This window comes from Chroicocephalus ridibundus, chromosome 2 (genome assembly GCF_963924245.1).
Source record: "Chroicocephalus ridibundus chromosome 2, bChrRid1.1, whole genome shotgun sequence".
Lineage (NCBI taxonomy): Eukaryota > Metazoa > Chordata > Aves > Charadriiformes > Laridae > Chroicocephalus > Chroicocephalus ridibundus.
In genome coordinates, this window is record NC_086285.1 from 119,530,846 (window position 1) to 119,545,279 (window position 14,434).

The window sequence follows — 14,434 nt, forward strand, 5'->3', positions numbered from 1 at the left end:
GGTATAGACATCTGTGGTTTGCTGTAAGTAAAATGTATACTACCTTGCAACTGGGATGGTTATATTTTTGCATGAGAGTTCTACTAGAACTGTAAATTGCATGGATCTAAGTGTATTCTCAAGTAATGAAGCTCAACTGTGCGTGCAGTCGAGGAGGACTCTTAGCTCTAAAACGTGGGCCTGTATTCTGTGAAAAGGCATCAGCACTATGGGGGCCCAGTTGCTAGTCTGTTAAATAGTGATACCCATCTGGGCACCAAACTGCATTGATGAGCAGCTAGCCTCCGACAGCTTGGCTAAGACTTACTGATTACACAGTGTGTGAAACTCGGCTTCAGATTCTTGCATTTTTAGCACTTTGTGCCTAGTTCCTGCAGGAAGGGAGGGAGAGGGAACATTATTTAGACTAGGCAGCAAAGGGCTACCAAGATGATTAGGGGACTGAAACACTTCTCTCATGAAGAAAGGCTGAGGGATTTGGGTCTCTTCAGTCTGGAAAAAAGAAGACTGAGGGGGGATCTTGTCAACACTTATAAATACTTAAAGGGTGGGTGTCAGGAGGATGGGGCCAGGCTCTTTTCAGTGGTGCCCAGTGACAGGACAAGAGGTAATGGGCACGAACTTGAGCATAGGAAGTTCCACCTAAACATGAGGAGGAACTTCCTTACTTTGAGGGTGGCAGAGCACTAGAACAGGCTGCCCAGAGAGGTGGTGGAGTCTCCAACCCTGGAGACATTCAAAACCCACCTGGATGTGTTCCTGGGCAACCTGCTCTGGGTGACCCTGCTCTGGCAGGGGGGTTGGACTAGATGATCTCCAGAGGTCCCTTCCAACCCTGACCATTCTGTGATTCTGTGACTCTTCGGAAAGATACGTGGTGTCCATTATTCCAGACCATTTGAAACAACAGGTTATCAGTCTCTGCTTCATCCTGCCTAGATGAGATATCTTCATCCCTTTCCTGGCTCCCTCTGCATGGAAAGGCTGTGCCTGTACTGTATGTCTCAGGAGCTGGTGCCCACAGTTAGCACAGAACGTTGCTAGAGAAAGGTTGGAGTTACTGGAGGCAGCAACCTTTGCTGGGGCTGTATGCCTCTTGAGCTGCTGATGGGTGCGTGGTGGTTTAAAAAGCTGCTCACAGCAGCCCAGGCAATCTGGGAAATGGTAATGCTAGTGAAACAGTGTTATCAACTGGACAGAGATGCCTGTGAGTGAGGCTAGCCCCTGGTTTTGAAAAGGTGAGATGCGGTCAGACATCTGAGGTTGGTGCAACCTTAAAAGTTGTAGGCCAGAGCCTACAAGAATCTGCAGTGGGACATTTGTGCAGCTGGCAAAGGTGCGATCAGCTTCTTTTTATAAAACATTTGTGGGTATAACATTTTATTGTATTTTATTTAGCCCGTGTTCTTTTGTAGCATGAAAGCATATTGGGATTATGCCCTTTGAACTTTTCTCTTGACATAGAAATTAATGAATTACATGTCTGTGGGGAAAATGAAGTGCCTTTTATTGGAACTCAAAATTGTGCATCTCATTGTGACACTGCAGTATCTACATGCTAGTCACTGGTCCCGAGCCATTGCTACAAAGACCTATTGGTATAGAAACTTCCCTGGAACAGAGGGAAAGGGCGCAGAGGGTGATTTCTGGGATGTGTAATTATTTGTTTAGTGAAATGAAATGTGAACGGAATATCTTGGTTAAGGGCCTGGGCACCTGGTGAGTAGTTCTGGTTGCTGCCATAACAGTGTTGATTATGGGTTGATCAATGCTGAATTCCTCTTCCATCAACTAAAATTGACTTCTGAAGGCTGGAATGATTTGTCGTATGGAGTAAAATACTTTGTGGATGTAGTGTACAAGCTGAACAACCCAACATGACCCATGTGGTGTAGATGAGCCCTCTGTCCTGCTTGTCTGGGAAATCTAAGAGCAATCAGAGATGTTTTCTCAAGAAAAGCCAGTCTTCGTGGCTTCCCAGAAGATCAGTTGTCCAAAGTCAATTGTATTTGATTTAAGAATAGAAGTTAGAACTCATCACTGGGAGCCTGTGGCAAGGTAACCTCGGATGGTTGCCAGATCTTCATTCTGTCTTCATTCCTAAGACAGTGAGAAGCACAGCTAGCTGTTGCCTCCAGACTGGACTGTTGTCTTTGCTTCTTCATCTGCAGTAGACATCTAGGAAAACGCAAGTATCAAGTGAGGGGCATGGGAAATAAGTATTTTTCCTCCATGTTGTACAGTCCATACTTCATGTGAAAACATACAGCCCCAAAATATTTAAATCATGTAAAAGTTGAGTCACTTCATTATCGAGCTTATCTATCATGTTTTTCACAGTATTTCATTAACGTTTTCTGCCTCTTTAGTCTTTTACAGCCACTCTACAACATAACACATCTGGATATGATCACTGCCTAAACAGTCAATGTCTCTAATGTTCATTTTCTGCCTGTCTTATTCAGTCCTGTAATGTGGTTTTGGAACTTTTAAGTGACCTGTTGTGTGGGACTCAATAAATGGGGTTGAAGAAGAAAAAAGTATATTTTTTAAAGGATGCTTTTGGAGAGGAAAAAGTATTTTCAAAGCTGTTGCATGGATTAGTAGTATTTGACCCTTTATTTTCTGAATTTCGAGTCATCGTGAATAGTCAGGCTCAGAAACTTAAAACCAAGATTCCTTTCTAGCTGCCATTCAGTTTCCTACTAAAGCATCCCCCTTTATAACGTGGTCTTACCTTGTAAGTGCCTTAAAAGCTATCCCTTTGTTTTGAGTAGTTCAGAGAAAGAATCTGATTTGTTTAGGAACAGAGAGCACTTAAACATTACTGTTGTTTTAAAACGTTGTTGTTAAAACTGTTCGCTTATTGATTTGGGACCTGAAAGTCTCACTTAGCCCTGTATTTTTAATTGGTGTTAAAGTGACATACCTCATGCAGGCATCCCTTTTTTTGAAATAAACTAAATTTACCCTTCTTTGAAAGCAGCTTTTGAGTTGGGTCTAATGCAGTTGGTTCTTGCTTGTACTTTATTTTAGGAGCAGGAAACTTCTTTTCATTTCCCCATGTTGCTCCCCAGCCAGCAGTTCCAAAGAGCTGTTTTGTTGAGCAGTTGTGGTGGAAACCATGTAATCGAAGTGGTGGCTTAACTTGACAACTTCAGCTTCAGATGTAACAGCATGTGGAGCATCTCCACTGGAACACAGCTGCTGGCTGGTTCATCTCAGGAAAGTCCTTCTGGATGTCCGCCTTCAGAAATGGCCTCAGGCTTGTCTTATGTGGTAGAAATTTAATGGTGGAAGTTGCCCTTGTGGTGGGATGCCTTTAGCATGTGTTGGCGTTCAGTGCTGCTGGATGAAACCCTGAGCTTCAGTTGGCAGCACTGCTTTACATTAACAACAGCGTGGTTTCCTTAACACTGTTCCCTGAAATACAGTGAAGCCCATGCAGGTGGCCTGATGTACAGGGGCATAAACAGATCTCTACCATGATCCCACAGCATCTTGTTCATGTCTCTGGTGAGTTTTTGGTTCTCTGTCAGTAGTTACAATGAAGAGGTATCTGGAAGCTGCTCCTCCTGCTAACCTGTGTTTCTTGGTTCCTGGGTTAGATGCTACAGCATAGAAAATTTGAAGTGCATTATAACCAAGTTCAGAAAAAGCTGGATTTCCTTGGCTGGTGGTGCTGGGGCAGCAAAAATTTACAGTGGCGGTATCTCAAGTTTGAGCAGCAAATGGAATTTTAATAGAAGGCCTCTGGTTTTCCATGGCATGCACTAGTGGTGTGCCTAGGTAGAGGCTGTTCTGTGTGGAGGCTGCTGGGTGCTCTTTCTGGAGGCATGGTTCTTGGAGCCCCTGTTCCAGGAGAAGGCAGGTCACTGGAGAGAAAGGGTTATAGATCTTAGGGAGACCTTTTCAAGGTGAGAAGCTATAGCTTGGCTCTTTCTGCGTAGCTTTGGAGGGAGCCAAGCTGGGTTCCAGTTGTTGGTTCCTTCCTTTCCAGCTTTCCTGCAGGATTGCAGCCGAAGGAAGGTCTGCAGGGAACAAAGGGCTGAAATAGTGGATTTTATTTTAACTGCTTTCTCTGGCAGTCAAGAAAAAGAAGTAACTTTCCAAAGGATGTTTTTGGCAGAACAGGCAGAATATCTAGAGACAGAAGTCTCAATTCATTGTAAAAAGGGCTGTTTGGTAACCTGCAAGAGACACCTGAGTCCTCCAGCAAAGCACGCAAGAACTAATCCCTGCTGGTAACTGGTCACTTCAGTTTTCTGCTCGTCATCTGAAAATAGGAACAGTCTTGTAGCCCCAAAGGGATTGTACCTTACTCTTACTATCAAAGTGCATGAGTGGTGAGAAAGTCTTTCCTGTTCTCTGAAACAACTTCAGTAAAACTATCAAACCGCGTATCCTGTAAATGGTGCTTTCTTGGAAGTGCTGCCCAAAAGAGGGAACCTTTGGTGTTATGAAGATGGCTGATTGCTGTTCAGCACCAACTGTAACTACTTAACTAACTTAAGGCCAGACATTGAAGATGTCTTTTCTGTTTTTTAAATGCTGTGCTGAGCGGTGTTAGCTGAAACTTCACCATTTCAACTGTTGAGAGGTTCCGTTCCCGCCCTCCCCCCCGTTTTCGTGTGGAGTTGCAATGACTGCAGGACCTCATCTGTTTCAAGGTTTAGTTTAGCAAGAATTGCCTTCCAGTGAATGTAAAAACAGCTCTTGATAAGAAATACTGCCTTTTTTTACCCCCCTCCCCAAGTCAAGAATGTGGATTCTTCCACTTTTCTTCATTTCTGATAGTAGCATCTTGGTAGCTGCACAGTCTGTTTATGTGACCTTTCTATTGAGAACCTCAAGGTTACCATCACCTGCTGTTCCCTCATTTCACTCACGTGCAGCTGTACCTGGTGTATGAGACTTCAGACGTTGGGTTTGAGTGCTTTGGAACCTTTTCTTACACCAGAAGAAACCTCTTGTCCCTCCTGTTGGAGCCTGCACTGTTGACTTCAGTGTTGGGTTGTTGCATTTGTTTCAAGGCAGAAAGGAATTATTAAAAGATTGGGGGTATTTTTAAGCTGTGAAAAATTATAAGTAAATTGCGGCAACCAGAAGTGAAAAATAAATGCCCTTCTCAGCAGCTTTCGGACTTTTTCAGAAAGTCCGTGTGTCAGTTTACTGTCACTTCGTGAAGTTAGGCTGTAACTGCCCAAAACTGCGTTTCATGCTTGAAGTGACGTATGGATCTGTAGCTATGACGGTCCTTTCAAATTTGCCTTCAGCTTTATTTGTGCTAGCATCAGGCATTTACAGTATTAAACCTACAAAAGCAGTAGTTAGTAGATTACTATAATATTGGTTTTGGAGTTCTAATTTTGCTAGCCACTGCAAAAAGCTACTGCCAGGAGAAGGCTGCCACCATATTAAAAATTCTGCCAAGTGGAACAAATACAGGGAAATTGTTTGTTCCAAGTGGAACAGGTTCTTACTGTAACTTATATGGAAGTAAACAGGCATTATCTTAGTCATATTTTCCAATCAAGGCTATGAGCACGGGAGTGGTGTGCTGGTTTTGGCTGGGGCAGAGTTAATTTTCTTCATAGTAGCTAGTATGAGGCTGTGTTTTTGGATTTGTGATGGAAAGGGCGTTGATAATACAGAGATGTTTTTGTTATTGCTGAGCAGTGCTTACACAGAGCCAAGGCCTTTTCTGCTTCTCACACCTCCCCACCAGTGAGCAGGCTGGGGGTGCACAAGAATTTGGGAGGGGACACAGCCAGGACAGCTGACCCCAACTGACCAAAGGGATATTCCATGCCAGATGACATCATGCTCAGTATATAAAGCAGGGGAAAGAAGAAGGAAGCGGGGGACTTCCAGCATGATGGCATTTGTCTTCCCAAGTAAGCGTTACGTGTGATAGAGCCCCGCTTTCCTGGAGGTGGCCGAACACCTGCCTGCTGATGGGAAGCGGTGAATGAATTCCTTGTTTAGTTTTGCTTTGCTTGTGTCTACAGCTTTTGCTCTACCTGTTAAACTGCCTTGTCCTGGTTTGAGGTAAAACGGAACCAATTTTCTGATTTGTAATTTTACTTTTTAGCTGGGCCTCTTCTAACTGACTAAAGTCTGAAACTAACAGCACGTTGTTCAGAAACTGTTCACTCTCAGAGTGATAAGACCTGGCTATACCAAGGAATGGTACGCACAGAGGCTCTTGCTTATACTTATTGCTATAACAACCAAGGTCAGCTAACTTCGCTGTTTGGCCCATTAGAGGGTTGGAAGCGGAGGAGCGCAGAGGGGTCCCACCTGCAGGGAGGAGCAGACGGGACAGGTGACCCAAAACTGACCACAGGGTATTCCACCCCATCTGCATCAAGCTCAGTATAAAAGCTGAGGGATCAAAGAGGCAAGGCGGCTCTGGCTCGCTCGCTCTTCAATGGCCGATGTCTGAGGAGGACCCTGTCTGTTCGTCTGTCTTTGATCCTGATCTGAGCATTCCTCACTCTAGTTCTGGAATTCAGCTCCTGTCCGTTGCTGACTCCAGTCTGGGACTTTCCCTGTGTCTGCTGGTGATGCGATCGTCATCCTGGGAGCTGGATACGGTTTTGTATACATTGTATACTTTTTTCTTTAATTTTTATTATTCTATTATTATTTACTAATTTCTTATTTATTATTATTTTCATTAAAGTAGTTTAGTTCTTTTTCTGAACTCGTAAATCTCCTTATCTCTTCCTCTCCTTTCTTGGTGTGCGGGGGGTTGGAAAGGCCATCTGTCGTTCTGATTGGCCAATCCAACCAAAACCACGACATGCCTTTATCTCAACCCATGAGTGTTTTCTCACATTTACTCTTTGGATTCTCTCCCCCATCCCACCAGGGGAGAGTGAGCAAGTGGCTGCGTGGTGCTTAGTTGCCAGCTGGGGTTATAGCATGACAAGTGGCCTTAGGTGACTTCTTGTGTAGATGCTCTCACCAAGAATAAGTCTAAAGTTATCTTACAGTGTTTTGATGAAGTATGGATGTCCTTGTATTGACTAATCCTGTCACTAGGAGGAAAGTTGATTTATATTTCAGGGTATAGTGCTGTCGGGGATCATTGCAGTTGTGGTAGAATGTGAAGGGGCTACTGGGACTTATTAATATTTGTGGTGGTTGTTTTTTGTTTACTTCTTTTTTTAAGTTGTTCATATATTTGCATATGGACTGTATTGTATTTGCATAAGCTTGCTAGTTTTCTGTCTCTTGAGTTAATTTCCTGTCAAGTGGAGTCTGCTGGAAACTCCCTATTCAAGTGACTTGAGGATGGGATACTCTTCAAGTAGCATCTCCATTCAAGTAGCATCTCCATCTCTGGCAAGTGCTAACTGAAACTTCAGAACAGTAGTGCAAAAAAACCCCAACCCTGTAATCGAATTGACTGGTAACAATGCTGTTTCTAGTATGCAGCCTATGATTCAGAGAAGTAGAAATTGTGCTTCTGACAGTTTGCCTTAAAGAACAAATGTAATGAGTAGTGACAAAATATCCAAATACATGAAAACAAAAGACTTAATGCGTTCCAAATCTCTAAAGGAATTCAGTGATAAATTTATGTGTGCCTTTTCAAAGAGCAGAGCTAGCAGTGGCATTTTTAAGCAAACTTAGAAAATAAAAGCTTAAAACTTCTAGTAGCAACACTTCTGCTACCCTGAATGTAGACCTAGAGCAGAGACAAATGCTATTGCTATCAAAATGTGTGGTGTCATCAGATTTTGCTCTTCCTCTAGGATCTGCATAAGGATGTGATGCGAATAAGGGAAAAAATGCCCTTTTTTGACTGGTGATAAATCATATGCTGTGAATCACTGTCTAAATAAGATGTCATGAAAAGAAAAATAGAAATCGGATAGGTTTTGTATGATTCCGGCTATTCATTGATTAAATTAAAAGATCCATCTGTACCTAAATATAATTATAGTCAAGGCTTCAGTGGAGGAGGAGAAAGCTGAGTTGTCAGATGGAGTAACAGTGTTTTTCTGCATATGGAACTGTCTTGTGCATCTGCCCCATCCAGTAAAGGCTGCTTGGGAAAGGAGAGCATCGCTCCAGATGCTACTCTTGCAGTCTCAGTTTGTGTGTGCTATGTAAATGGCAATATGTTGACGTTAAAGAATTTTATACCAAGTTTTGTGTTGTCTTGCAATATCCTCTATGCTTTTAGATGTGAAGGATGTAAAGCTGTTTCTAAGCATGTGGTTATGGCTTGATCTTTTTTTTTTTTTTCTTCTTTAAACCCAACACACAGAGCTTGTGGCTCTCCCTGTTGTATTCATTTAAATTCAGACAGAAGCAGTGTTTTAAACTGTGTTCTAGAGCAATATTTTTACAGCTTCCAGACTAACCAGATGGTAAAAAGATTATTCCATTCATGCAGCCTTGTTTTACGCTAGGAAAGATCGTAAGTGCGTATTGGAAGATATGGGATTCTTCAGGTATTGGATAACTTTATTCAAAGTTTAATGCAGTCCTCAAAAAAATTGTGAGGTACTCTTAGTTAGGTATCTGGCATTCTCCTGTACCTTCCCCCTTTCTTTTATGCGAAGGGCCTTTCTTGAGGGAGGTGTTGGAAGATGGTGGTTTTAGTGGTGGACTCTACAGCAGCTGCTGTTAAAGGTATAGGAGGTGAGGCACCAGCAAAGGTAGGGTGCTCTGTAGCTCCCTTGAAGGATCTGAAGCCGTTGAGACCAGGGATCCAGCTGGCATTTTGTATTTGTGACCCTGATGAAACACGTGGATTTTTGTGACCCTGATGAAACACGTGTATTTTCCAGAGCCTAGCCCTTAGGGGGATGGGGAGAAGGAGGAGGCAGAGGCGGCATTGGTAGCTGAGTGGTTTCCAAATGCAGCGAAGATGGGACTGTGTTGTGGCATCTGCCGGATTCTCCTTAGGCTGATTTTCATTTGAAAGCTTTAGTAAATATACTCATTGTTTGTTAACTGTTTAATTGTTTGTCGTTACTGCTGATGGGGTAGGAGAAAGGTAGTAGGAGATGAATCCTGCTGGGCTGACATAGCCGGAGGTTTGAAAGGAAAACAAAAAAAACAAGGCAGAAGAGTATTTTTTTCTTTTTCTTTTTTTTCTTTTTTTTTTTTTTTTACCCTCTCCATTGGAATATCCCTATTTGGCTGTAAGTTGCTTTCACTAAAACCATGCATTTTAATGCTTTTGGACAGACCCTTGAGGGAGGGGCAGCTTCAAATGTCTGAGTGGTCTTGGCTTTCATTGGGGCTGCCGAGTGGGCTCAGCAGAGACCACTGCCCTCTTGACCCAGGGGGATGGTCTTCATATAGGCAGGTGAACTGGTATTAATCAGGCTTCAGTTCCCATTGCATATTTTCTTTAAGCCATATATTAATTCACCTGTAAGCATGTGCCTAAATGTTCAGAAAGTGAAAATGTACAGAGGCAGCCAAGTCTGATAGTGGTGATGAATTTTGTGGGTTGAAGAACTGCTTAAAGAAGTTACTGTTAAAGTAATCTCAGAGTGTGTGTGGTGTCCATCTTTTTAGTGTCCAAAATAGCTTTTTAACTCAAATGATGAACTGCTTTGCCATTTTGCATCTTGTATGCACGTGGTGTTTTGATGTGGCTGTGCAGAGTAAAGCTGATGTACACTTAGCTCTTACGTTTCTTGGCAGCTGCTTCTTGGAGTAAGAAACTAAATATTACACTATCTTATCAATGTGTTCTAGTTATTTCTTCCACAGAAGCATAGAAAAGCCATAATATTGCTAAATTTCTAACAGTCTGGATGTTTTTCTCCAACAGGAACTGTTCTTATCAGAAGCAGTAATGGCCAACTAATGCTAGTATCTCAGCAAGCAATAGCTCGAGCTCCGAGCGAGCCACAAAATAACACAAGCGTGAGACCATCCGTACTGACCAGCACACCTGCAATCACAATACGTGCTGTACAGGTAACTTCTCTCATAGCTTTAATTTGATGTAGCTGTATGTCACGTAGTATGTAACCCTCCAAATAACTTGTGGAGGGTTAAATAAGCATTTGAATGCTTTCTGAACAGCATGATGGGGTTTGGGTTTGCACGTAAACATCACTGTGCTTTGCTTTCTCACTTTGAAACAGCTGTTGGTCATTACATATCGTATAGTTCAAATTAAGAAATTCCTCTATGATGATGATGTAAAGGGTTTTAAGAAAAAACAAAACAAAAAAAAAACAACCCCCCTACCTGAATGGTGACTGCTAGTAACTGACACCTTGTGATGGTGGGATTCTTCTCTGAAGCTGAGTGAAGCTGAAGACCTTTCCTATGTTGCTGGGATGTTCCTTCTTTCATGAGCTCTGCTGACTTTTTACCTCCATCTCTTGTAATGTCTGCATGCGAGAGTAAGAACAGGTACAAAAAAGGTAGCAATCTGCATAGGTCTTGTCAACATGCTCATCCTTTAACCATTTTGTTGTGATATGGGATGTGTCTAAATGTCTCTGAATCTTTTCTTGAGCGTTCAACTTTGTTGAACAGTGTTTAAACTGTATGGGCTATGTGAATGATACCTCTATTGTTACTGTAAGAGTTGGTGTCTTGGTTTATATTGAACAAGAGCAGGTTCTAACTTCAGTGTCTGTTTTGTCATTGACTTGTCTGACAGCTGTTCTCCGCATGTGTTTAAATATTTATTATTATTTTTTTTTTTAAAGAATTCTGGCACCCAGTTACTAAAGAAAGTAGCAGCTACTTCTGTGAAACCATCATCTCAAACAACAAATGCTGTGGCTTCTACTGTTCAGCCACCTGCTGTAATACAGGTAGGTGGCAAGCTTAGAGTGAGCTGGAATAAGAATAAGTGACAGAGAGAACTGAAGAAAATATGGATGCGTTCTTGTTATTTCGAACTCTAATCTGGTTTTCACTTAGCTGGTAACTTTTGTCCTCATGATAAATTCTTTCCTGAATGTCTTTTTTTAAGTGCATAATTTAATTATGCTTCTGCCAGCGTGTGTCAGATCATCTTCTCTCACTGCAGTAGAAAGAGCATGAACAACGGATAAAATAAATAGTTCAGAGAGCCATTTCCACTGCTTTTGTACCCTATGACACAGCTTCTTCAGGCTCTAGCTGAAGCTTTTCTGGGAGATGGAGACATCCTAATGCTTTCTCCTGTTTGGGTTCCCTGATTCCTTAAGGAAAAAAAAGTATACCTGTGATGATGCTGAGGGGAAAATGAGCTGTTTGCACCAGTCAAGCTGTTTTTCATGTCTGCATTTTTTTCCCCTCATTAAAAGCTGGAGGAAGGTCATACTTGAAGACCTCTGTTCTCTAATCGAATTTGGCAGATAGGTTCCACAGATATGACTGCAAATATACAGTGGTTGGAAATGCCTCATTATTTTTAGGTAGTGTTTTTTGTCTTATTTCCTAGGTCTCATTTCTCTTTTTTCCGGAGAAAAATGTTGTAGGACTCTTCTGAAGAGGCTTTTGCTACCGGTAGAGTATGAGACTTCTCCTAGATACAGGTTTTTCCTGTGTCTTGGGGACCAGAGTTCTGGATAAGTATGTGTGATGAAAAGAAAACTGCTTCTTTCTGCCGCTAAAATATTCTGTTCTCCTTGTAACCTGGAGGAGAAATCGGGAAGAAGTCTGGCTTGTACATAGCTCTTCTTTTGTGAGCAAGAGTTTGAAGGAGACTGAGCTGTTGTGGTTGACCAAACACTCAGTAAGTGAGCAGGATCAGTCATTAAAAAAACCCACACCGGATGTATGTTCTTGACCTTGAGGGTGTTTGAAGGATTGGAGGATATGTTCGCTGACAGCGGTAACTAACAGTTTGACTTAAAAATTTGTCCTCCTGCTGTTCTTCTGTATCAGCAACTGAAAACTACTCACAGCTCTGTCTGTGATCTTTTCTCTCGTCCTTCTTACTGCAGATGGGTAATGTTGGGGCTAAAGGGGAAAACCCAGAGGCCTCTCTTAATACACTTTGTATTTTGCTTAGAGTGGAGACAACATATGCTTGGTGTCTAAGATAAACAGTAGCAAGTATTCCTTAGCCACTTTTATTTTGGAATACTAGCTTGCAAACCACACACTTTTGATCTCTGCATAGAGATCTTTAGAATATAAAAGCACTAGTCATCTAGTGTACTATCCTTGCACTACAAGAGACAAAGGTAAAGATTTCTTCCATCTGATGGATGAAGCTGCCTGCATCCTCACACTCTCATGTGGATAAACATTGAGATTCATCATGCTATTAACTTCTTTTTTTAACTTACATCTGCCTTTGACTCGGTTCTTTTGTACTTTCTTAGTTCAGTTTTGATGTAGTCGGTTTAACTTGTGTTCGTCTAAGATATTTAAAGAGGTAGACATGGAGTATTTTTTGTAAGCCATATTTTTTTAGTTGTATAATCTTGAACACTTCTAATGTTGGATTTAAACAACAGGAAAGATGACTCTCAGAAAAATAAGTAGTGTAATACGATAAAGAGTAAATAAGTGTAATGTGGATACATCCTGCCATCACAGGTCCACTTCATTCTTCACCCTGGGGTGGACAAGGGAAGAGTGCTGACAAGGAAGTCCGTGTGTAAGGTTGCAGGAACTGTCTGGGAAAAGAACGGAAGAGCCCTTGGGTCTGACTGCCTTGGCAGCCGTTTCCTTCATCAGTCATAGAAGAACTTGTAATTGTTAGTCTTGACAGGTTTTTTTGAGGTCACAGAAGAGGAGTGTTGGTGTAGAAGTATGATGTCATCACAAAAAGTGGGAGATAGCGGAGAGGAAATAATCCTTGGCTTGGTTGTCTATCTTCTGTCCTGTGCAAACTTGGAACACGACTATCTACGGAACTCCAGGATTATTCTCCTCATCTACAAAAAATATTTCCATTTGTTGTCATTCCTGAATGTTTAAGCTCTGAGTTTAGACAAAATACCTGCACGCTTATTTTTTACCTTCTTCCCAGATGGGGTAAGGAAGCCGCAAAGTATCTAATTAGCATCATGCTGGGGCACTTTCATTTAGATGCAGAGCACTACTTCTCTTGAAATGACTGCAAAATATGCAGGATTAGTGCCATTTTTTTGTGGTGACTGTTTCTCAGTTGCTCGAAGTGAGAATGAGAATTGTCAGTAGTGAAAAAGGTCGAGGGCAGACGACAGAAGTTAATTCCCATATATTCATCTTCCTGGGAAAAGGGTCCAGCAGACCTCCTGTTGTTCCCTCCCTCAGCTGCTAAAACGCCGTTCTGGTCTTGATGTGTAAACACACTGGAATTTGCAAGAGATCAGCTCCTGTGAACCTTGTGTTTTCGGCTTTTAAAAGCCCAGGGCATTGCAGCTTGACAGATCTGTACTCTGTCCCCTTCCGTCTTCCTCCCGTCCATCTGTTTGTGGGATTCTTGTGCCCAGTTTGCCTCCCTGTGGTCTTAGAGCTGTTGAGCCTCATCCTTGGAAGAGGCAGCGGTGGTGGCAAAGATCCTGCAGAGAGCTATTAAAGTGTTACCAGCACTGGGAGCCTAAGCTGGAAAGCTTTCTGGTAGCTGCCTGCTTCTTTCATGTCAAGCTGGCAGCAGCTTTGGGGAGGGGGGGGGCACCCAGGGAAAAAATAACTTATAAATAAACTACAAAAGTGTGAGTGGTTTGCTTTAGCTTTTAAAGTTTACTCGCTAATTTTCCCTATCCTGAAAGACTTAAAAGCCCTTTGATATTTTCCATTATGTCTGTCCACCTCTGATTAGTTTTTATTTTATCCATGATAGGGTAAGTTGGGCTCTTGTGCTACTGTGTTATCATTAATGCAATTAGCAAGTATTAATTTGTGATTACTGGAATAAACTGTGGTGTTTAAGTGCGTTAAGAGTCATTGAAAGCAATTGTGTTGCACAGATCTGAACCCAGAATTTGATCTACAAAACCAGACTTTCCCTTTCCCTTGAGAGGTTTGGAGGAAAAATGACACCTAGCTTGAGGTTTCAAATGCTAACCTGAAACTTTTGCTTATTTCTGTATCTTGCAGGTTCAGTCTGGCTTTTTAGTTTTCAAGTTGAGAAATCGATAGTAGTGGTTTTTGTAGAGGCAAAGTCTTGTAGTCATATTGTATTCTGTTGTATCAGAACTGCATTGTGGTTTTTTTCAGTGTAGGGTTGTTTGTTTGTTTTTCTTTTAAAGCTGAAGTAGAAATACTTCAGTTGAGTAGATTTTCCTCTGGAAACTACTATTTAGCCTGGTTTGCAAAGGAGAGAGGTAATTGTGTTCTTCCTTTTTCTAAACTTTCATTAATCTCCTGTTGCTGGAGCTGCTGAATCTGGTGGTAAATTCTAATGAGATTTTCAAAAGAGGTCTTAAAATAACTGAATTTTGTGAAGTTTTATGTCTGAGCAGAGGAGAGAGATATTCAAATTGCTGCCCACAAGGAAAAAGCAGGAAGAACT

The 14,434-nt window shown here is 41.9% G+C and overlaps 1 protein-coding gene across 2 annotated transcripts in view; it reads left to right on the plus strand.

The window, feature by feature from the left end:
* TAF4B (TATA-box binding protein associated factor 4b) overlaps positions 1-14,434 on the plus strand; it is a 76,683-nt gene that overhangs the window by 7,985 nt on the left and 54,264 nt on the right. For both annotated transcript variants that reach the window (XM_063326751.1, XM_063326752.1), the window contains exons 2-3: positions 9,809-9,957; positions 10,704-10,811. In XM_063326751.1, coding sequence (XP_063182821.1) covers positions 9,809-9,957; positions 10,704-10,811 — 257 coding nt within the window. The remainder of the gene's footprint in view (positions 1-9,808; positions 9,958-10,703; positions 10,812-14,434) is intronic.